Below are 24,532 nucleotides of genomic sequence, written 5' to 3' on the forward strand. Positions count from 1 at the left end.
CGTGTCAGTATTTGCTAAGAAACTGATTTTTATCATTTCAAGGACCATTAAAAAACATGTTACAGTCCAGTTTGGGGTCATTCATCTGTTTGATGGCGATTTTGTCACAATTGATATACCAAATAATTTACCGATGATCAAACTGGGAATTTTTTTGTTTATATAATTTAAATGGTAAATAAGTCAAGGTTAAGTTAAGAATGTTTGTTTATCTGGTTATCGTGAAAGCAAATGGAAAGTTGTAAAAGGAAATGAACAGTGACCGAACAGTGATGGAGCGCAGAAATACTCCTGAAAGCCCTTTCATGAAGATGGCATGGGGGGGGTGGATCGAGGAAGTACAGCACAGTAGAGCACTTAAGGGTTCCGTTTGTGATGGATTTTGCCGTAATGTGGGGAAGATAACAGGTGTTTATTATATTTACCTTCTGGCCTGCACAAAGCCCCGGCTTGAATCCCTCTGAAAATCTGGGAAATTAAGTGAAATCTGGAGAGAGATTTGCCAGAGAAGGAACAGCTGGGATTGCTCAGAAGACGTGTGTGAAACTTGTTGAGAAATGCAGGCGGTGTCTAGTAAAACTGACATGACTCATTGTTAGAAAGACTTTGATGTTTGGAAAAGCTCTAAAATTCATCTGTTTGATAGCACTTGTAAAATACTTTAAAACAAGTCTTTACACTTTCGTCATGAATTGAATTTTAGCAGCAAGCATATACTCAAAAAAAACAATTACACTGTATTAATAAGACCGTGTGCCCTTTCTGAAGATTTTTGGTGGTCCGGGCTGATGGGTGGGTTCACGATGGGAAATATCAGCATCTTTCGTTTGTGGAAACTAACATGTTGAGATCAAGTACACAAAAAACAATTATATGCATAGTTTTTTGGCAAAATGTCTTATTGAGTAGGTTACTAAGCGTATCTTGTTAATCTTCATACAAAACATGTACACGCTTTGGAGAGAATGCTTTTAATACATTCATTTTTCCTACAGACAAATACTTTAGATTAGAAAAACTGATTTTAAATGAGGACTACCTACTTGGTCACTACATTAAAAACATTTTCAAATAAAAGAGACATATTCACAAAAAAGTAACACCTTAAAATAACCATCACTTGTGACCTGATAATTGTGTAATGTTTAATTAACTTACCATCAAACAATGTAATGGCTGTTATTTACAAGATTAATTTGGGTGATAAATAAAAGATTCATAAAATACTTCTGTTTAATCAACCCCGCTGGTGCGCGTTTGGTGCTTAAACTGAACCAAACTGCCAGCAAAGCAAAAACCGGGATGTTGGAGATGCTGAAAACAAAACCAAATTGCCAGTGAAGCAGGAAAATGTACGACCTCCATATTTACAGTCTACAGCGTTTACTCCATCGACATCTCACTTGCCTACTTACTCTGTAAAACAACTAGTATAAACATCATTTCAGACTTTACAATTGCCATCCAGATGACTGTTTACATGCCTGTAACTTCACAGCTTAACAGAATCAAATAAAGTTTAATTATCAATTAATCATTCAATTGATGGTTATTATAAAGTGTTACAAAAAAAGGCTTAAGAATTACTCCTATACTGACAGTTAAAAAAAAAAAAGAAAGAAAAAAGTTGAAATGAAAGCAGCTATTTTACACAGAACAGAGGCACCAAGAGCAATTACAGATGTCATATTATCTGCACTTGGCTTAAAGTACAGCATTTCAGAGGTGGGCTATGGAGCGGCCTCTGTGTTGAAGGGTGCGCTTATTTTCGCAAGCTTGGAATAGCAATAAGTCACACCTTTGGTCAATTTGAGTAGTTCAAGTCAGGGCAAAAGCCTACAACCCCACAAAAAGGGTGCAGTCAGAGAGAGGCCAGTCCCAACATCCACCTCGCACTCTTTTCTACCCGTTACATCAGCGGCAGCTCAGATCTGCCTCACTGTTAAAAATCAGATACTCGAGGGTTCTCCTGGAGATTTCAGAGCCCTAGTGCAGGTTTTGAGGAAATTTACCACTATATAGAACTTCTATAAAAAATCACAGATGTTTAAAATTGGAGGTTTTGTGCGCTGGCTGGACAATGGGACTGAGCCACAGAGAGTATCTAGGAGGAGGCTCTCTTCTCCTCATATGGAGACTCATACACCTCCATGGGTGGGCAGGTGCACATGAGGTTCTGGTCGCCATAGATGTCATCGATCCTGGAGATGCTCGGCCAGAATTTGGTCTCAGGTTTTATGAAGGGCTGTGAAGAAGGGAGAAAAGAGGGGTCAAAAAAGTCAAACAATGCATTTATACAAAGCTCATTTCAAGTAGCCGGCTTTGTATTAAATGTAGAATGTGAACAGTCAAACCCCATTACCAATGTTGACTAAATCAGGGCATCTAAAACTTAATTAAAACCAAAAATCTATTGCTAAGTAATCTGAAAAAGTTGTTGGCTACAGGACATGAGACAAATTACACTTCTTATTTTTCACCACTAGAGGGCGATAAATACAAGTTCTTTAAACAGTACAGCTGCTTTCACCGAGTTCGACTTTCCCAAAAGTAACAGGGATTTCATATGCATTTTTCCCTGCAACAAAGGAAGCGGTTGTTTTTTTTTTAATTTAATAAAGGACAAAAAATTACAATATGCATTGCATACTAAGTCAGTTGTAGTCATTTTGCTAATTTCAAGAATGCAGGAATCAAAGACAAATAATTAAAACTTGATCTTTGGCTCTGCAAAAACTAAAGTTGGAGTGTGGGGCATCGAATAAGTCTAATGGGATAAAGGTACTCACCAAGGGGAAGGCAGCACACTCCCTTGAGTAGGGTCTGTCCCAGCTGGATGTTGAGATGCACGCCAAAGAGTGAGGGGCCATCTGCACGCAGGCACAAAGACATACACTTGCATGACGACTTCAGATATCACAGCTTTATATTAACCACTGTATGGTAGGTTTTCAGCACAGAAACCTTAAGTGGGTTGATGCGCGAGTCCATCCTTCCCTCCTCGATTTCTGCGATCTCCTGTCTGATGGCTAGCAGGGCGTCGCAGAAACGGTCCATCTCAGCCTTGTCTTCCGATTCTGTAGGCTCAATCATAAGAGTACCTGCCACTGGCCAAGACATAGTGGGTGCATGGAAACCTAGACACAAATAGTAGAGAAGAAAATGTATAATACTACTAAAATAATAAACAATAGGTATCAATATGCACCGGATAAAAATTATGAAAGGGAAATATATATATATTGATCAGCCTACCATAATCCTGCAGCCTCTTGGCCACGTCAACAGCCTCAATATTAGCTGTCTTCTTGAATGGCCTCACGTCCAGAATGAACTCATGGGCTACAAAACCTGTGCACAAAAATGAGGGGGAAAAAAAACCCCCAAAAAGATAAAGTTAGTTATGCGGTTTTATTTATTTTAAAATGAGACTACATCACTACACGTCCACAGAGACGGCACCATACCTTTCCTGCCTCTGTAAAGGGTTTTATAGTGACCTTCCAGCCTCTTGGCCATGTAGTTGGCATTAAGGATGGCCACTTCTGTAGCGTGCCGCAGTCCCCTGGATCCCATCATCTAAACACCAAAACAGAATTAAAGCATCTGGGCTTCAAAAAGCTGTAATAAAAGAACATTTTATTACAGCTTTAATATAACATTTTTCTTTATTAGCAGTATTAGCACTCTGTCCAACAACTGCCCCTCTTTTTTGCTTTTCTTTTTATATAATGTGTATATATCCTCCACCTCCGGGTAAACAGGGTGGGTTTTGGGTGGTGGGCTGCCTCAAAATGTATCAGCTATGTAGAGTAGCTGTTAAAGTTAATGACTTTCTTTCCCAGGATGTTTATCACAAATTAACACTTTTGTTCATGTTGTCTTAAGTTGAAGTCAGAGCCAGGTGACCAACTACTCATGTGACAAAAACAGAGCCCAGGAAGTTTTCAATGACTTGTGACTGTAGACTTTAAAAATCACACACGGTTAAGTAACACAGTTTCAAACATGCCAACAGATTAGTGGAAACGAGCTTACCAATATGTTTCAATGTGGTCTCAACTCTATTTATCTGTGCTGACCTTAATGTAAGCCCAGGAGATTGGCAGGATGGCACTGGAGCCCCAGGGAGCTGCGCTGATGGTGCCCAGTGAGCTGCTGATGTTCACTGACTGCATGGAAACCACCGGGTGGCTCGGTAAGAAGGGGGCAAGGTGCGCCTTCCTGATAAGAAATAGATGAATATACTGTCGGGTCAGAGAATCATCACAAAATAAGAAGAAAAAAAAAGTTTTGTTTTTTTTAAATAAACAAATTCACATCAAACTATTCACCATTTCTCCCTTTATATCCACTGACTTACACTCCAATTGGACCCATGCCGGGCCCTCCTCCACCGTGAGGGATGCAGAAGGTTTTGTGCAGGTTTAGGTGAGAAACATCCGACCCATAATCTCCAGGACGACACAAGCCCACCTTCAAGGCAGAGCAAGAACAAATTTTTTTTATTTAAATTAAATATTCTACAGAAAAACTTGCAAAAACAAGAAAAAAAAAACTGATATAAGCTCAGTCTTTACCCTTTTACAAAAAACAAATACAGTGGGATGCTAAAGTTTGGGCAACCTTCTTAATAGTCATTATTTTCCTGTATAATCGTTGGTTGTTACAATAAAAAAAAAAAAAAAAGTCAGTTAAATATATCATATAGGAGACACACAGTGATATTTGAGAAGTGAAATGAAGTTTATTGGATTTACAGAAAGTGTGCAATAATTGTTTAAACTGTTTAAACAAAATTTGGGCACTTGTCATTTTATTGATTCCAAAACCTTTAGAACTAATTATTGGAACTCAAATGGGGGGGTCAATTTAAGTATTTAAGGGGGTCAATTGTAAGTTTTCCTCCTCTTTTAATTTTCTCTGAAGAGTAGCCACATGGGGGTCTCAAAACAACTCTCAAATGACCTGGAGACAAAGATTGTTCACCATCATGATTTAGGGGAAGGATACAGAAAGCTGTCTCAGAGATTTAAGCTGTCTGTTTCCACAGTTAGGAACATATTGAGAAAATGGAAGACCACAGGCTCAGTTCAAGTTAAGGCTCAAAGTGGCAGACCAAGAAAAATCTCAGATACACAGAAGCGACGAATGGTGAGAACAGTTAGAGTCAACCCACAGACCAGCACCAAAGACCTACAACATCATCTTGCAGCAGATGGAGTCGCTGTGCATCGTTCAACCATTTGGCGCACTTTACACAAGGAGATGCTGTATGCGAGAGTGATGCAGAGGAAGCCTTTTCTCCACCCACAGCACAAACAGAGCCGCTTGAGGTTTGCTAAAGCACATTTGGACAAGCCAGCTTCATTGTGGAATAAGGTGTGGACTGATGAAACTAAAATTGAGCTATTTGGGCATAACAAGGGGCGTTATGCATGGAGGAAAAAAAAAAACAACCAAAAAACAACAACACAGCAGTCCAAGAAGAACACCCGCTACCTACAGTAAAATATGGTGGTGGTTCCATCATGCTGTGGGGCTGTGTGGCCAGTGCAGGGACTGGGAATCTTGTCAAAGTTGAGGGACACATGGATTCCACTCAGTATCAGCCGATTCTAGAGACCAATGTCCAGGAATCAGTGACAAAGCTGAAGCTGCGCCGGGGCTGGATCTTTCAACAAGACAACGACCCGAAAAACTGCTCAAAATCCACTAAGTCATTCATGCAGAGGAACAAGTACAACGTTCTGGAACGGCCATCTCAGTCCCCAGACCTGAATATTATTGAAAATCTGTGGTGTGAGTTAAAGAGAGCTGTCCATGCTCGGAACCCATTAAACCTGAATGAATTAGAGATGTTTTGTAAAGAGGAATGGTCCAAAATACCTTCAACCACAATCAAGACTCTCAGTGGAACCGACAGGAAGTGTTTAGAGGCTGTAATTTCTGCAAAAGGCGGATCTACTAAATATTTAGTTCATTTCTTTTTTGTGGTGCCCAAATTTATGCACCTGCCTGATTTTGTTTAAACAATTATTGCACACTTTCTGTAAAACCAATAAACTTCAATTTACTTCTCAAATATCACTTTGTGTCTCACATACATACTTATTTATTTAACTAACATTTTTATTGTAACAACCAACGATTTATACAGGAAAATAATGACTATTAACAAGGTTGCCCAAACTTTTGCATCCCACTGTACTTATTGCATTACCTGGGCATTCATGTTGGCGCCATCCAGGTACACTTGGCCACCGTTTTTGTGAATAAGGTCACAAACGTCTCCGATATGCTCTTCAAACACACCAAAGGTGGAGGGGTAGGTGATCATCATGGCTGCCAGGTTTGCCTTGTGTTTGTCCACCTGGAAAGATAAACATGTAAAAAAAAAAAAAAAAAAAAAAAAAAAAAAGCTGTGTCACATCATTTACATGAAGTCAAAGTTCCAGTCTTTCATGAACACACTTGGATTAATGAACACATTTGGAGTGAGGATCAACTTAAGACCAGAGGCACCAAAAGCGCTTGTTTCACAGAGTGAAGGATTGCATTAGTTTACAATAAATGAGGATTATTTTGAGCTGTGAGTCATGCAGAGCAAAAATACTCCAAAAAATAGATTCCCTTCAAATCCACCTATGAAACTGGACATGTCTGTCTTGGATAAACCTGTTAATATTTGCAGACAACACAAATCTTGTACAACAGCGTCCGTTTTCTAACCAGGGCCTTCAGGTGAGACAGATCGATGTTGCCATCCTTATCCACCTCCACCACTTGAACCTTCATTCCTGCCATCTGAGCGCTTGCTGGGTTGGTCCCGTGTGCAGACTTGGGGATTAGACAAACCTGAGGCAATAGGAAAAATAGTCAGCAAAGCAGAACAAGCAAAATGCAGCTTGAGTCATTGTCCTAACCATAATCCAAAGTCACGGCAAAACTGCTGTGACTGCAGGTTATGCAACAAGAGAAACCGAGCCAATTAAAGCCATAGATATTTCAGATCCAAAGTGAAGCTCAATTAAATAAAAACAAAAATAGATATAATTAAATTAGTGAGACTGGTGGCTTAAGCTACTTTTACAATTTAATTTATACAAAAACTTAACTTTTAAGGTCTCAGTGGGAGGAAACTGCAGCTCTCTTTGATCTCTGCTACTAATAAGTAACCTGCCTGCAGGTCATTAACTGATTTTTATTCCTTATTAGGGTGACACGTCTGGCATTTTGCAACCCAGTTTCACAGGCAAACCAGGGCACATGGATCCGTGTGTTAGCCAAAAAAGACATATGACTGACCTGAAAAACAGTGCTGTGCTGTCACTCCAGGAACTCTTACTTGACAAAGTCTTAAAACCTCCAAATATGGAGTCTTAAAAAACAGCTAGCCTATGGGATCACAGCATTTTCAGCTCCTTGTTTGCACAAACAGATGCCAGTTTGGACCTTGACTAGTTCCAGGAATCAGGCTACTAAGATTTACTTATTAGGAAGCAATAAAAATAAATAAATAAAATGACAGAAGAGAAAATACTTCAATACGCTAGTCTTTAATTTTGGGTAGCATCTCATCATCCTTCAACAATCAATAGGAATGTCAGGATACTTTCGGAGCTATTGTTGAGAATGCTTTAACATCACAGATGTTTCAATTTACAACAATAACCCTGTCACTGATAGGGGGTTACTCTGTAGGGCATATGTGCTAATACTCGTTTAGCCTGTCAGTATCAGGAAGGATAATACGGATAGTAAATAGTCTTTACAAGACAGCAAAGTCTTCTCAATGTCACCTGATTAGATACAACATTAAATGCACCAACAGCTAAACATTGATAACTTAGTTGCCATATGAAGTTCTGCTCAGAAACCTTTGGCATTCATGTGAATGTTGCTTTGATGCATACCATCTGCTTATATATTGTTGCAGACCAAGCACACCTCAAAAGGCAATAGCTATCCCAATGGCAGGAGCATAGTTACTAGGACACTGCAAAAACTGCTCAGGAAAAAGGAAAACGTCAGAAGCAGCTGCTCTCAAAAATTCAAGCTCTGCATGCACAGACCAAGCCTGATCCATGGACATGTCACCCTGGACCCCACAGGATCCAAAGAATCTGCCATCCTAGTGCTAGTTGCAAAAGGATTCCTCTGAACTGATAGAAAAACACTTGCCAAGCATTGTGCACTCCGCCCGCCTTTACGTCACCCAAAAAAAGAAGAACTGCACAATGCCAGGGCAGCAACTTTAATGTTGTGGCTAAACAGTGTATATTTTTAAGCACTTGAATTGAAACTTAGAAACTCAAAGTTTGTGTACCTCCAGGTATTTTTTTAAAGTTCAGTGGATCATTTTAACTCTAGACAGTTTTCAGAAGATGAAGCTCCTCAGAGTTACACAAGTTTAAATTAAAAAATGATTCCATTTTCTTGCAGAGACTAGAGACTCTAGCTTAAAATAATTTTGGGTTGGATAAAATAACATAATTAACCATGACTGCAATCCTGTTAGACTTTTGCTCTTTCCAGGACACTTACACTTCTTGAACTCTCCCCCTTTGAGTTCAGGTAGGCTTTTATGGCAGCCAGGCCTGCATATTCTCCCTGAGCACCACTGAAAAATAAGGCAGACACCATAGTCATGCATAGAACACACACAGCCTCATCAAAGTCCAAAGACCAGTCTACAGACATTACCAAAAGAGGAGGGAAAGATGGGATGAAGCTAGGTGCATTCTTGGCCAATGTAGCATGCTCCACCATGAACACACTGATAAGCGGTGACAGAGAGCAGAGGTGGGTGTGTCGCTTATCAGCTGTAATATCCTGCAAGTGTGAAACCAGCTATGCACCGCTTTAATAATGTTGCTGTGGTTCCCCTTTAAAAGTTGACTGTGGAAAATCTAAAAGGGAAGAAATTTCGCAAACTTTTGTGTTGCAAAGGCGCCATGCCCATCCTACGTTCAGCACCACTCTCCAATTCAGTGAGCTCTCTGAAATAACGGTTCTTTCACAAATGTTTGTAAAGGAAAACTGTACTGCTAAGTGGTTGCTTTGAGCATTTCCTTCCTTCTGCAGAGGTTCTTTGATCCAGAAGGAGGGTTCGGGATAATTTGATTGCACTGCACGGAACCATCAAAGTAATCATCCTAAAAAGGAACATGCTCCCGTCTTTACTAAATATCATGCCCACCCAACTGATACGGTCTGTGCACCAACAAGTACACAATTTTGTGCCCTCACCTGTTTGGCTGGAACGAGATCTTGTCATAGCCCGTCACCTCACAGAGGTCTTTCTCCAGCTGTCTGAAGAGTTTCTGGTAGCCCTCTGCCTGATCCAGGGGCACGAAAGGATGGATGTTGGCAAACTCCCTCCATGTGATGGGCTGTCAGAGGATACAGCAGTGAGACATAATTACTCAAAAGCATTTCATGTTACACCTGAAGAAAACTGAAAAACTAGTTCCTGTTTTTACTCACCATGAGCTCTGATGAGCTGTTTAGCTTCATGGTACAGGAGCCCTAAAAATAAAAACTTTTTTTTCACTACTTTATCACACTAGTATAAAGCATGCTATAAATTTCAACTATCTGTGAACCTGAACCTCTGCCTTGACTTATGGTAGCCTCACCAGGGGTATCATGCTGTGGACTAAGGAGAGGTCCTTATTCTCCAGACGCTTCATATATCTCACAATGTTGGTCTCAGAATGGTAACTGAAGGGAAAAACAAAAAGCAGAGACACGAACACTTAACAGAGGGCTCGCATGGCAATAATGCTATGTTTTGGATCTTGGACATGCAGCAGCCGACCAAGACTGCTCCAGAAACACCGCAAATACCCTAAAGCACCGAATCTCCAAATTTCCACGTCCCAAACACATCAATCATACAAGTGACACGTCGGGTTCAGTTCATACCACAACCTCTTTAAAAGGGATAAATTACAAAAGTAAGGTTAAAAATTCTCATGCATTACAGCTTTCATTGATGAGGCAGTAACAGTTCGACATGGGTATCGTCTTTGGAGTTGTTACACCCTTAGAATATGGTCAATCCAAAGTGGCCCCACCCCACTGCTAACAATACCCTAATAGCTCAATATTAGGGAGATGGTCCAAATGTTGTGGCTGATCTGTGCACACACTACCTAAGGTTAACTAAAAGTTTTACCCCCTTTATGTCAAGGATCATGTCAAAGAATAAACGTTGGGCTCAGACACAGGAAGCCTGGATACAAGACTGCATTTATGGAACTACTGGTGTTGTAAGATATGACTGCAACACCATTAAAGTTCTTATTGTGCAGTTAATCAAAGGTTATTACAGCTAAAATGCTGCACAAATTTCTCCCTCTTTCTTGGGAACAGTACAGTACAGTCCTTAAACTGGGAACAGACCTGTTGAAGACCTGGTGTGTAAGGTATTTGCTTGTCCTCTTGAAAGGACTTCCCATGATCCCCTTCACCCGCTCGCCCATCTTTTCAGCTATCAGCTCCTGAAAGGTTCAAATTAAAGCCAAGTCATTCTCTCACCAATCTCCACAACCATAAAACAATAACTGCTTAAATTAAAAACCAGTAACATATTAAGTAATGAATAACTTAGACAGCACAAACAAGCAATGGAAGTAACCATCAACATACAGCAGAAGATTCACAGCCAAAGACCCAGAGCAAGTCATCCAAATCCCTCTCAGTCACCGTTTCATCGAGAGAGACGCCCAACTGTTCAAAGAGAAGACGAAAAGAGGATTTTTTTTTTTTTTTTAAGTGTTCCAGCGACTCAAGTCTTTCACCCTAAACAGTAAAAAACCCTTAAAAAAAACAAAACAAAAAAAAAAACAACACACAACAACTTGAGGCTAGTACTTGTTCTGACAGCTTATCTATAACAAACAGTGGGTTTGTTAATTGGCTTGCTAATTGCAATTCCAGCTCAGTGAAATTCTGAAATTGAAAATTTGTACTGCAGAAAAGTTAATTAGGAAACATTGACACTGATCTCAGGAATGCCAAATGATTTATGTATCGATCCATTCATTATACATTACATGCATCATTTGTAGATTTGTCAACATGTGTAAACCAATGAACCTGCTGTTATGCACTCCTATATTTTGGCTCTTCTTGTATGAGTGAGAAAGTGTGTTACACTAGCTAAGAAGTCACATCCACTCTTACAAAGTTTAAATTGGATTCACTGGTTCTTGATCCTCTCAAGAATTCTCTTTTGCACCCAACATTTTCATCTTATCCAGTTTTAGATCTAATTAATGTGCTAAACTTCCCTTCATCCCTATAAGCCATATTCAGAGTTTTCCAGGAGCAGTGTTGGGGAGTAACGGAATACATGTACCGCCGTTACGTATTTAAAATACAAAATATGAGTAACTGTATTCCGTTACAGTTACCGCTTAAAAAGGTGGTATTTAGAATACAGTTACTTTGTTGAAATAAATGGATTACACGGCGGTACTTCCCTGTTTCATATTGTGGCGGGTCAGGACTGTTTGGGTTTTGTTTGACAGCTACATTGTTGTTCCAGGTGGCAGCGTTACGGTTGCCATTGTTACAGGGTGACGCTCTCTCTCTCTGCGTGTTTTTACTGGGTGAGAGAGGCCTTTTTGTTGTTGTTGTGCTAAGCTAATAGGCAGAATGCTACCGGTATAACTCTAAAGAATGTAACATCATAGGCAGTGTAGTCCGTGCTGCAGGGAGAATGGACTGCCATACACATTATGTGTCTGTGAGCGAGGGAGGGAGAAAAAGGAAAAGTACGAGCTGTCATCGAGCAAAAACGGGAGCTGGAAGCATGTAAATATAATAATAACCACTGCAGCCAAGAAGAGTGCCTGACGAGCCCAGTTGTAAGTAAGTTATTAAGACTCGACTGTACGCTGTGTTCGTGTTTTCCTCCAAAAACAATAAGTTCCGTTGGAGCAGCCTTTCAACGCCTCTCTGTCTCTCGCTAGGAAGGTTGACCCAGACAACAAAGTAAAGCTAATTTTCGGCTACGAGCCCGACACAGACATTAGCCAGAGGTCCCTTTACTACGGTTCAGAGCAGCGGACCTTCAGTAACAGTAATAAATCACAGCAATAGTACATTCACATAGTTGTAAACAGCATGATAATATATTAAGTAATCCAAAGTATTCAGAATACGTTACTCTCATTGAGTAACGTAACGGAATACGTTACAGAATACATTTCGGGGCATGTATTCTGTATTGGAATACATTTTAAAAGTAACCTTCCCAACACTGTCCAGGAGCTACAACAATCAGTTGCTTCTGGGCAAAGATCCCCAATCCCCTCCCATTTCAGCCTGAAAACTACTGCAGGAAAAAAAAAAAAAAAAAGTTTCTGCATATACATGAGGCAGCATTAATTTCCACTCCTTTTTTGCAGTGCACCAATCACAAAGCATTACCCAAAAACTGCAAGGCGCTCCACTTCTGCAGGTTTAGACCACCTTAATCAGTCCAGCGCTTTCCCCAAAACATTTTTTGATCCTCACCACTCCATCGGCGTAGACTCGCAGGTTTATCTTCCTCTGCTCAGCTCTCTCCAGGATATCTTTGGCAGCCACGCTACAGCTGATCTTTAGTGTGTCAAAGAACATTTCGCTCTGCAGCCGGTGTCCCGCTCTCTTCAGACCTGAAAGAAAATGTACAAATTAACTGTGCACGGCATGTTTACGGGGAGAAGTTTGGATAAAGGCAAAGAACAGAAATTTGGTGACATATTTGTCTCTATCCAGTCTTTAATCACTCATTACTGAGAATGTGCACAAAGTAAAATGAGAAATTCGCAGCATATTTTTTTAAATAACAAACAATTTCTCAATTTGAGTGAGGACTGAAGTTTTACTGCAATGTTGCATATATATTTATATACCTTCTGCAAGGATCAAAGCAGCACCATGTGTCCTCTTCGCAATGTGTTTTAGTCCCTGGGGGCCATGATACAGTGCATACATAGCAGCCATATTGGCCAGCAGAGCCTAGGAAAACAGTAATTTTTTTTTGTAATTAATTTAGAGTAATGCATTTCACCAAAATGAAGGACGCATATGAACCTGGATTGTACCTGCGCAGTGCAAATGTTGCTGGTTGCCTTATCTCTGCGGATGTGCTGCTCTCTGGTCTGCAGTGCAAGACGATACACTTCTTTACCAGCTGCATCTCTGCAACAACAGCATAGCATTCAACCATCTTACCACTGTCATCAGTTTACTCAGAAATGAAGATTAGCAATCTTGAACCCTGAAGGTCGCTTCTCACTTGGTGACTCCAACCATTCTGCCAGGCATCATCCGGACCAGGTTTTCTCTAACCGCAAAAAAGGCGGCATGTGGACCGCCGTAGCAAAGAGGAACCCCAAACCGCTGGGAACTGCCCAGTGCGATATCAACACCAAATTCTCCAGGGGGACGTAGCACACACAGTGCCAATAGGTCTGTGGCACAGCAAGCCAGGGCCTGGACAGGAGATAAAAACCAATCTCAGCAGTGGAAATGAACAAAGCTGTTCCCATTTGTTATTAAGATCATTCTTAAGCCTAATTATATGCCCTGCTCCCACGGTTCTTTTGGGGAGCTTTTACATTTCTTTTTGTGGTTAAAGCTTTCTTACCCCACCCTTGTGTGCTCGATCTACAAGCGCAGTGAAGTCTTCCACTCTGCCATCAGTGTCTGGATATTGAAACAGCACACCGCTCACATCTTGTCCACTGAAGTCCATCTCATGAGGCAGCTTTAGAATCGTTTTTACCCCAATATAGCTGCAACACAGCAGTCAAAACTTGAATGATCAAAATACAGACACAGGATGCAATCAAACTTGTGCCCAAATAAAAAAAATACAAATAAATCTATACCCCCAATTTAAATTCCCCTTCAAGGTAGTATTTTTGTGCAGTTCTGGACCACTTCAAGTACCCCTGCAGCTACATTTCAATCTCGCCGTTCAGGTCTGAACACTTGGATGAGCAAACTTTGTGTTGTGTGTCAAAGTCACACAACATTGACGTAGACGATCATCGTTAGCGATGGACAAAGACACAACCCCGAGGAGGACATATGATGGCACAACAGAGAATACACCTCAAGGAATTTAAAAAAAATAAAGTTGCCTAGGACAACACCTTTGCAATATTTTTTACTTCAATCTAATTTTAATATTAAATATATTTAGATTCTTTTTTATGATTTACTGTTACTGGAGACCTCATACATTGACTGTCTATGATGCATACTTAGCTCTGGTCTGCACTACAGCAATAGTCTGGGGATGGCAGCGTGGGTCAACGTAGAAGGTTCTTCTTTTGTTTTGTCTGTGAGAAGCAAATATCAATAACAGACCACTGTAAGGCAGGTTTAATACACACACTACATCTTGAATCTACAACAGGTGGCACAGACTACGATCCATTCTAGTGGCCAAAATAGAATTTCACAAGACTATATTCAAGATCAACTGAGCACGTTTCTCTAAACAGGTCAGCATGTAAATACCTGTGACAGAGCTGCATGGCCTCAGCAGCAGCCGTTCCCTCATCAAGCAGAGAGGCATTAGCCACAGGCATGCCTGTGATGTCACAGATCATGGTCTGGTAGTTGAGAAGAGACTCCAGGCGACCCTGAGCGACCTCGGGCTGGTAAGGGGTGTACTGAGTGACCCTGTGAACAAAACCCAAAAACAATGATTCAACAGAGCGAGACTGGACAGAAGAACAATAGCACAAAGTCGATGGCATTTATGGACCCAAGACTGGTCAGGGGAGGCCATTGTATGTCTTCTCTGACCCTAAGAATTTAGAGAAAATGTGGGTCGGAATAGCTGACTTGGAACTGTGTGAAAGAAAATTTTGTTCAGCAAAACATTGGAGCAATGCAGTTCTCACAAGACCCCAAGTGAAATCAAATCACAAGACTTCTTACTGAGGGCACGTTACTCTGCACCATGACAGTTAAGCTTCAAATTAGTATCCCAAATTTAGGAATAAATATCATTAATTGTCCACAGAAGAAACCAGCTCACACCACTTGTCACATTTCTTCCGATCCAAGGTAGCCTGACGGCACTCACCAGCCTGCATTCTCCAGGAGGTTGCGCTGGATGGGCGGCGGTACGGAGCAGTTGTAGTAACCCATGCCGATGTAGGACCTCCATACTTTGTTTTTTGATGCAATCTTTTGGAGAGTCTCCAGAACTTCATTCTCACCTGCAAAATATTTAAAAGGCAGCTGTTTAAACTTATTCCAAACAACAGTCACTGAGTCATAAGTAAGAAATACAGGATGTTGGTAAGTGTTAAAACAGTTCTACTTAGATTACATCATGTGATACATCTGTCATTACGTCTGCTGCTAAACAACAACAAGACCTGTCTGAAGGTCTGATGAACAGCATTGCAACCCTCACGTGAGCCCCTGATTGTGTAACAAGATGAAGAAAATTATAGTGAGCAGTCAGATTAATTTAAAAATAAAAAATAAAAATAGTCAGTGAAATCCAATCTAATCTGTTTTCTACTGAGAGCCTCAACCATCTTTTTCATATCACTAATAACATAAAATTTTAATACTGAGAGAAATATATCTTATGTTCCCTAAAAACTGGCCCCAAAATCTAGTACATATTGTTACTTCCTCAATTTCATTAAGCTTCATTTCCCAGTCCTGTAAGGGAGCTCTGCCAGGACACAACCAGCCTCTGAGATTCCTCTGGCCTTTCTGGCTGCCTAGCAACTCCAAGGAATGGACAATACCACCCGTTTGAACCAAGAGTCCTGGCTACTCCCGTTTTGGTGAGAGGAGGACACCTCTAGTGGTGGTGGTGTGAGGGACCACAGCCAGTATGCAAGTGAATATTTACAGCTTCTTTGAAAGATGGGGGGGAAGGCAGAAGTATTTGGAAATTCAGGATAAACTATAAATAAAAGTACATTTGGGGATGACGCTCAGGGTGAGTTGATGAGACGTGTGAACCGGAGTTCGTTTCAGTTGGAGGACTGCTTTCCCATGGTCCCAGAGTTCTACAGGGCAGCAAAAAAAGCTGATTCACAACCATCCAGGAGGTCTATTGTTGAAGAGAGAATCCTTTGCTGGCTTTGCAAACTGAAGCCCTTCAAAGCTGAACAAGCAGAAAACCAGCACGGCCTCCAGTTTGTTCCTTCAGCATGGCTTGTTGCATTATGAAAACTGACAGTGTCAGGAGGGGCTGACATACAGGCAGGTCAGAGTCACTCTGGCTAATAGACACATTAGAGTACCTGAGCATTAGAAACCTCTTCTAAAGATCCTTTTATTACTATAAATGTTAAATTTAATAAAACTGTCATGACTTCATGACTTAGCTCTTTTGACTCTGCATAAAGAGCTCAGTCATCATTCATTACAAGTGTAAAGGTTTTAGACATGCCTCATTTCAATAGCCTGGCATTAAGTTGGGTGCGATTCAATTTCACCATTTATTGACCCCAATTAAGACTTTGAGCCAATACACATTGGTCTGTTTTGATTGCCGGATTGCATGCCCCCCCCCCCCCTTTTTTTTTTTTCTTCTCGTAATTGATTGAGCATCAATAATCATTTTTATGCTTATCCAAGTTCATAAGCATACAGTCATGGTAAAAGCAAAGTACTCTCTCTTTCGGTTTTACATATCAGGACATTACAATGTCTTAAAGAAATTAGGATATGTTTTTGCAGCCACATGACCCGGGCACCTTGCAGTCAGATTCGACCTTCAACTTCAACTGGGTCATACAACAGGACAATGATCCCAAGCACATCAGAAAATCTACAACAGAATCTCTAAAGGAAAAAAGAAACAGGTAGGGGGGAATCAAGGTGTTGCAATGGCCTAGTCAAAGTCCAGACCTCAGCCTGATTGATATGCTGAATGGAAGCACCTTCAGAGCTGTGCATAAATGAAACCTCAACAACCTGAAGCAATGCCGTAAAGAAGAGCAGGCCCAAATTCCTCCACAATGAGGCAAGAGATTGAAACGATTACTAAAAAGTTATCGCTGCTAAAGGTAGTTAAATTACACTTTGTTTGTCACTAACTGCTTCTGCATTTTAGTTTTTGCTAAACATCTAAAGACATTGTGTGATATGTCATGTTCATCAGGGGTTGTATCTGTCTAATTTGATGACCTGAGGTCTGTACTGTGAAGCAGGATTTCATGTCATCCAGGTAACTTCCGCATTGACTCTGGATTTTCTGTATTAAGAAGGTCATTCTTAGCAGGGTGAGCCATATCTGTGAAACCATGGTAACTTATGCTGCTTTTTTATTTATATATGTAATGTTTTTAATCTCCTGTCTCTCCAGCCCTATTTTTGCACATTTGATAGTGACAGGCCCACTTCACAAAACAAACTGAGCAAAAATACAGCTCCACATGAAAATACACGTTAATTCACACAGGAAGCCATCAGCTTAGAGCTGAAAAAGCCGCAGCTTAAAAAGCGTTAAAAAGATTGACTGCTGTATAGGATTAAACACAGCAGTCTGTGTCTGCTGCTGAAATGTAGGCTATCCGTGTTGTATAGGAGCAAGAAAAAAAAAACATCCATGCAGCATCATGAAACCACCTTATTAGGATCCCCGGCTGTGATGTAACGTAACGTGAACGCTGTAACCAGATTGAACTGGACTTGGGACCGGAGCTCAAGGCTAAACTTTACACTCCAGTTGCCATCCTATGAGCATCGGCTTCCCAACAGGAGATTGGTGCCGCTCGCCGAGTTTCGCAAAAACAACTCCAAATATGTTCAAAGGAAGACTTAACAGGGGAGAGCGCTCCGCGCCACACAATAGAAGGGCAACCTACATTTCAGCCTCTCACTTGGCTTCAATGAGCGCCCGTTGGGTGTGGGAAAAGCTCGACATGTTTTTAAAAAAAAATAAATTAAAATTTGAAATAAAGCTGCACAATATGAGGTTAACACTCATTCCCCCTCCACACACACACACACATTTATTTGAATTACATTTACAATTTGAAATTGAGATTGGTGGCGCATCGAGAGAGATTTAGGCAGCAGCTTGCAGCGCTATAATAACAGGAAGAGATTCAGCTACTGTTTCACTAACACATACGTGCACATCAGGCCAAACTTACAGACTGGATCATCCATCTTCAAGCTCCTCTGCAGACGGATAGAAGACGGTACTGTGTTTTCAATCAACTGGTCGACTGACTGTGGGAAAAATGGGAAGTTTAATGAACAAAGGCGCGTAAACCGCTATCCAGTGACATAAACACGCCACTCAGTGCAGATGTTTTTGTGCTGAAACTTGTCTTAATAAAAATGAAAGGAGGATTTTTTTTGCGCCCATTTCATAGAGGGAGGGAAACAGCGATGTAAATCTTACCTCGAGTCCCAGAACATCCAGCATGTCTCTCTTCTCCTTCTCACCTGGACCGATGTGGCGCTCAGCAAAATCATCATGTCTGGGTAAAATCCTTTCTATCTGCCTGGAGGAGACGGCTGCAGAGGTCCTCAGAGCCCGGGCTGATGTTGTTAGGGATGCGCAGCTGTTTCGGATCTTGCACTGAAGTTTCCAAACCACGCGGCTCTGATCGCTCAAATGCCTGCGCGGTGCGCCGGGATTCACCGACTTGGCCAAAAAGACCCCCCAGGACTTGGCGCAGCTCTGCATCTCTAAATCACACTGCGAGACAAGCGTGCAGAAACTGGTGAAGCCTTTCCCTCCCTTAACTCAGTAGACTTTCCACCCACTGAGACCGGTGCAGAAGATACAGCCAACTCCTTCAAACTGCTGAGTTTATACGCCTGCACAGTTGCACAAGAGTGGACCAATCAGAGCGGAGACGCTGCGTGACGCGGTGACGAGCCCCGGCTAACCAGCTGCTCAACTTTTCACGTGCCCATAATCTTCAATTGAGCAAGAATAATAAGGTTGGGTATGGATCCAGAATTATTTCATCAGTTGACCTGCCAAGAATGCAGACAGACTAGGAACAGGTCATGCTGACACCTGAACAGAAAACATGCCAATAAATCGTTGTTTAAAGAAAGATAAACATAATCTGTACTAAAACAACTTAATCCACAACAGCTCAATAAATAGAATAAACACAAAAGTAACTAAAATAAATTACACAGAATAAATATATTTCAGGTAAAGAAACACTAAAGGAGCTCAATAAGCTAATTGAGTGAAAAATCTTTATAAAGGGAAATGAAAGCTATGGGAAAAGTGAATACACTGTAATAAAGTGGGTCTATAAGATAGATAGTTTAAAAAAATCAGTAAAGTCAAATAAAATTATTAGAAACTGGCTTATTAAATTAGTTAAAACACACTCACAGCAAATGTCAGATGATATTAAAGTGTCTGCACAGCTGTTTCAGAACTTAAGTTTCCAAACCACACAGGTCTTATCTCAGTGGTGAACGCTGTCGCTCTGTTCTTTGTAGATGACTCTGGGAAATATAATCTGTACACCCTTCGGTGACTGCGCAGGGATGAAATAAACTACATAAGAGAGCAGATTATTCTCTGCTGTGCTGTAAAGAGTTCTTGCATGTGGTTATTATAGATTCCATAACTCCATTGTGACAGCAGACTGAATTTGCTGCCTGTCCAGTCAGTGATGCAGAGAGTCGATAGCTGTTCTTCTCACCACAGCTTCAGTTGAGCTCTGATCGGTTTACTTATTTCTCTCACACGCACTACTTCCTGGTGAGTCATTCAGACTTGTTTTATCTGTTACTGCCATCTCTGATTTGCAAATTTCATATTTAAAAAAAAAGGGTGGAAAATATGTTAATCGTTCAAAAATATAATCCACAAGTCAAAAGCATGGTGGTGCCTCACAGCAAGAAGGCCCAGGGTTCAAGTCCACTGGCCTTCTGGGGCCCTTCTTGCACACTTGGGCATGTTTTCAACTGGTATTAGGGCTTCTTCCCACAGTCCAAATACATGCAATGGTGGACACCCCAGCAAATTAACCCCAACATCAGTCTATGCAGTGCTTTCTCAAGAGCTACATTTCAGACTCTATAGGCCTCAGTTAGCATGTTTAATGTTAATGGAAGAATGTCTGTTGGACACACAAGACCCAAAGTGCAGAGCATGCAAAGAAGAAAAGATTAACTTTAAGTTATTGTTGTTAACTATGGTTCTACAAGCTACTGAATCATGGAGGTTACTTTCTTACAAAACTACATAGAGTTTGGGGAAAAGTTTATCACGTGACTGTATGTGATTTAACTTGTACAATACTGCCTGCACTAAAACAAAGGTGTCATTGAAATGTGTTTTTCTAACAGGTTAAGGACAAATAAGGAGACCTTTGGTTTAATTTTGTTTGCATGTTACAGTGTTACAGCACAAGTAAATGGGTGTTGGAAAGAAGAAAACAAAAGTTAATAGTTAAGACACACTTGACACAGTCACCATGATGCTTACATCATGGTGACTGGTAGATGTGGATGAAAGCATATCTGAGATAAACTAGCTTTCCAGGGTAAACTTTCCAGGTAAAATCTGGATTTTTTTTCCCCCCTTCATTTTCCTTAATCTAAATAATATCTAAATACAAGGTGAAACAATGCCTTCAAGGTTTCTAGTGTTATGCTAATGTGCTGCTAAGCTCCCACTGAATTGAGTTTCACTACAAGACTCAGTGAAAATCTAGTGAAAAAACATTTGGCAGAAACTCAGATTTACAAACATCTGAGTATATACGGCTGCACAGTTGCAAAAGAGCGGACCAATCAGAGCGGAGACGCTGCGTGACGTGGTGACGAGCCCCGGCTAACCAGGTGCTCAACTTTTCACGTGCCCATAATCTTCAATTGAGCAAGAATAATAAGGTTGGGTATGGATCCAGAATTATTTCATCAGTTGACCTGCCAAGAATGCAGACAGACTAGGAACAGGTCATGCTGACACCTGAACAGAAAACATGCCAATAAATCGTTGTTTAAAGAAAGATAAACATAATCTGTACTAAAACAACTTAATCCACAACAGCTCAATAAATAGAATAAACACACAAGTAACTAAAATAAATTACACAGAATAAATATATTTCAGGTAAAGAAACACTAAAGGAGCTCAATAAGCTAATTGAGTGAAAAATCTTTATAAAGGGAAATGAAAGCTATGGGAAAAGTGAATACACTGTAACAAAGTGGGTCTATAAGATAGATAGTTTAAAAAAATCAGTAAAGTCAAATAAAATTATTAGAAACTGGCTTATTAAATTAGTTAAAACACACTCACAGCAAATGTCAGATGATATTAAAGTGTCTGCACAGCTGTTTCAGAACTTAAGTTTCCAAACCACACAGGTCTTATCTCAGTGGTGAACGCTGTCGCTCTGTTCTTTGTAGATGACTCTGGGAAATATAATCTGTACACCCTTCGGTGACTGCGCAGGGATGAAATAAACTACATAAGAGAGAGATTTTTTTCCCCCCCTTCATTTTCCTTAATCTAAATAATATCTAAATACAAGGTGAAACAATGCCTTCAAGGTTTCTAGTGTTATGCTAATGTGCTGCTAAGCTCCCACTGAATTGAGTTTCACTACAAGACTCAGTGAAGATCTAGTGAAAAAACATTTGGCAGAAACTCAGATTTACAAACATCTGATTAAAAATTGATCGAATAATCTTAAAACAATAACAACAGTTATCAGTTGTGCATAATGTATTTTTGCTAAATAACTTTCTAGACCTCTAAAATTCCAAAAGAATTAAACACCACTGTAGTAGCAACTTGATGGTGAATCATAGTTTATTAATGCTGAGCAGTTTATATGTGAGCTTGTGCCAGCCCTTTCTAAGAAAGAGGCAGGTTCATTCTACACAGGTTGGCAGGATATCACAGGGATATCACACGCCATAAAAGCTCCCACCAAATACCAGACAGACACACAGTCTCACACCCACAACTACAGCCAATTCTGAAAGGGAACTTGTTAAATTCCGTTTCAAGCCCTCTTGCCTCGAGGCAACAGTCCCGACAGCTGCACTGCTAAATTCCCCAACACTAATCCTGAACTCTAAATTACTGTTTCTTTTTTGTACCTTAACTAGTAGTATGAATATCATCCCAGGTTAATATGAGTCATAGGCTGAATAAAAGCACCAACTCACAACAGCAGTTACTACCAAACACCAGAAATCTATTATTTATTTTATTTTATTTTTTTTGCCTGCCCCGTTTGGTTCTTTTAGAATTATTGTCTAAAGGCGAAGAAAGATGCCCAACGGATTTACTTTACCAAATGGACCATCCCAGCCTTGCCGTAATGATCTATTTGATTCATCTTTTATTGTTTATTTTATTTTTTATTTTCATTTGTTAGATACGGGACAGACTTGAATGAGGAAAAGAAAAGGGAGAAAGAAAGAGGGAAAGAAAAACAGAAGAGAAGAGAGACGGGGTAAAGGGCAAAAACAAAAACCAACAAAATAAGCAGACAAAAAAAAAATACATATATCAATCACCTGGATCACCTGTTGAGAAAGAAAAAAAGTAAATACTAAATATTAAACATTATTGTGCAGCATGCAAGATCGACAGCACACAGTGTGCTTTGAGATAGGTGTTGTTTGTGTGTGTGAGCACCCGTGTGTACACCTGTGAGCATGAACGCGCTTGTTTTTAAAAGGTTCCTTCATGTAATGATCTGCTAGAGGGTGTGGGGAGCCACAGCCCCGTCCACCAGGGCATGAAGCAGGTATGGAGGAGATCAAAACTCCAGACATCCAGAGGCCCTCAGAACACAAGAGACCAAGGAAGACCAACAGAGAGGCAGCCGCGCTACTATCCCAGAAAGAGCTGAGGAGAGTCCCAGATGAGGGGTCACTCAGCAGCCGCGGAGCAGAAGCCAGGGGGGGTTGCAGTGACATGCCCGTGAGCTCCGCCGGCAGCCAGCTGTGCCAGAGTGACGGAGCCCCAGGCCGAGAGGCCGAGGGCACCCCACCCCCGAAGTGGCCCGAGCGAGCCCCAGGCCCCGACAACCAGAAATCTATTGATGTTGGGCAAAATCTGGTGGACGTCTGCCAGGACAAGTAGCAGTTTAATTAAAAAAATTCTAGATGTCTAAAGGTCACCTCACCTTGAACATTTGAGACATTTGTACCATATGAAATACCACTACAGAGCCAATGATTCAAAAAAACACCAATAGTAACAAACCAATGCTATATTTATTATATCTAAGTCATTGTGATCCACATGACCTGTATTGTGTAATAGTGAGCCTCATAATCATTGAAATGCTTACCGCGGGAGCTCTTTAATGATGCATCATCCTGTTAATAATGCAACCCCTTAGAAACCAAACACCAAACCTCACGAGTGAAAATGCTTTCTGGTCTCCTCTCTCTGATGCTTGTGAGGACAAACACTCAACAATAGTGTCACTGAAGCAATATTTGCATAGTGTGGGTCTTACTCATGGGACTAATTGTTTTTTTGTTTGTTTTGTCTTTATCATCAGATAGACTCACTGAGATGACATTACAGGTCACAGATCTGTCTCTCTGATACCTGAAGCAAAAAGGAATCTGTTCATATACTTAAAATGATGCTCACAGGAGAAGGATGTGCTCTTTGGTGTAACATTACAATTCATGGCATAATTTTCTACTCTTTTCTTTTCCTGACTAGTCTTTGTAATTTTCTCTCTCTCTCTCTCTGTTGCAAAAACGATCAACAGTAAAGTTAAATGATATTAAATGGAACTGCTAATATACTATGGAAGTTATGATAGTTAAGGGAATCCCAGATTAGTTTTGACCCCACTTACACAATGTACATTCCCAAATTTTGAACAGATTGTTTTATTTTATTTAATGTACTTAATGTATATAATTCACTCACTTACTGCCCATAATGGCCTCTTTGTATATATTTACTTACTTACTGTATATAATGTTTTTTCTCTCTATTTTTGCACAGTCGAGGAGCGTATCAGGACACATTTTACTGAGTGTTGTACTTGTGTACTAGTATCCACGTGACAAATAAAAGATCTTGAATGATCAGTTGGTCAGGAAAAATGTGTTCAGTCACCATTGTCAAACTTTAATATGAATTCTCATTGAGCTCATCTCAGATGTTTATCCTTTGGGCTGAAATTGCCAATTTGGCAACACGGTGGGGAGGCAACAGCCTGGATGCTGCTGTCAAAACAGTGGAGATGATTTTGGACTTCAGGAGGAACCCAGCCCCATCATCCTGCCTGCCCAGTGGACATTGACGAGTCTTTCTCCCACGACTTAAAGTGGAAGCTAAATGTCTGTCCAAAAAAACAACAACAAAAAAACCCACACATCAGAGGATCCATGTCCTGTAGCTACTGGAGAAATTCAACCTGCATACATCAGAAGTGGTGTACTTTTACTCCTCTATAACTGAATCCATCCTCACTCATTTACCCCATAGAAATTTCCACATCTCTACAGCACTCCATATATGTTTTATGTTTTATATAATATATTCTTATTTTTCTGA

General features: G+C 40.6%; 1 protein-coding gene across 1 annotated transcript; it reads right to left on the bottom strand.

The window, feature by feature from the left end:
- Positions 1-963: 963 nt before the first annotated feature.
- Positions 964-18,810, bottom strand: gldc (glycine dehydrogenase (decarboxylating)). The gene is made up of 25 exons (XM_006790033.3): positions 18,404-18,810; positions 18,150-18,228; positions 15,104-15,239; positions 14,530-14,694; positions 14,271-14,348; positions 13,649-13,796; positions 13,298-13,494; positions 13,104-13,200; positions 12,912-13,017; positions 12,532-12,671; positions 10,657-10,737; positions 10,411-10,508; positions 9,642-9,726; positions 9,490-9,531; positions 9,253-9,395; positions 8,548-8,623; positions 6,733-6,858; positions 6,224-6,373; positions 4,364-4,476; positions 4,083-4,224; positions 3,468-3,579; positions 3,256-3,351; positions 2,965-3,137; positions 2,790-2,870; positions 964-2,245 (listed from the first exon to the last, which is right to left on the bottom strand). Exons 1-25 carry the CDS (start codon positions 18,689-18,691, stop codon positions 2,105-2,107), a joined length of 3,093 nt encoding a protein of 1,030 aa, XP_006790096.1. The 5' UTR covers positions 18,692-18,810; the 3' UTR covers positions 964-2,104.
- Between the last annotated feature and the right edge of the window lie 5,722 nt (positions 18,811-24,532).

Source organism: Neolamprologus brichardi, chromosome 12 (assembly GCF_056152115.1).
Source record: "Neolamprologus brichardi isolate AB-2024 chromosome 12, ASM5615211v1, whole genome shotgun sequence".
Classification (NCBI taxonomy): Eukaryota; Metazoa; Chordata; class Actinopteri; order Cichliformes; family Cichlidae; genus Neolamprologus; species Neolamprologus brichardi.

Coding starts and splice junctions, on each gene's coding strand:
- gldc (XM_006790033.3), bottom strand. CDS start 18,691: ATGCAGAGCTGCGCCAAGTCCTGGGGGGTCTTTTTGGCCAAGTCGGTG. Junction 4,225..4,363: donor GGCATGGGTCCAATTGGAGT/GTAAGTCAGTGG, acceptor ATTTCTTATCAG/GAAGGCGCACCTTGCCCCCT. Junction 3,580..4,082: donor TCTCCTGGGCTTACATTAAG/GTCAGCACAGAT, acceptor TTTGGTGTTTAG/ATGATGGGATCCAGGGGACT.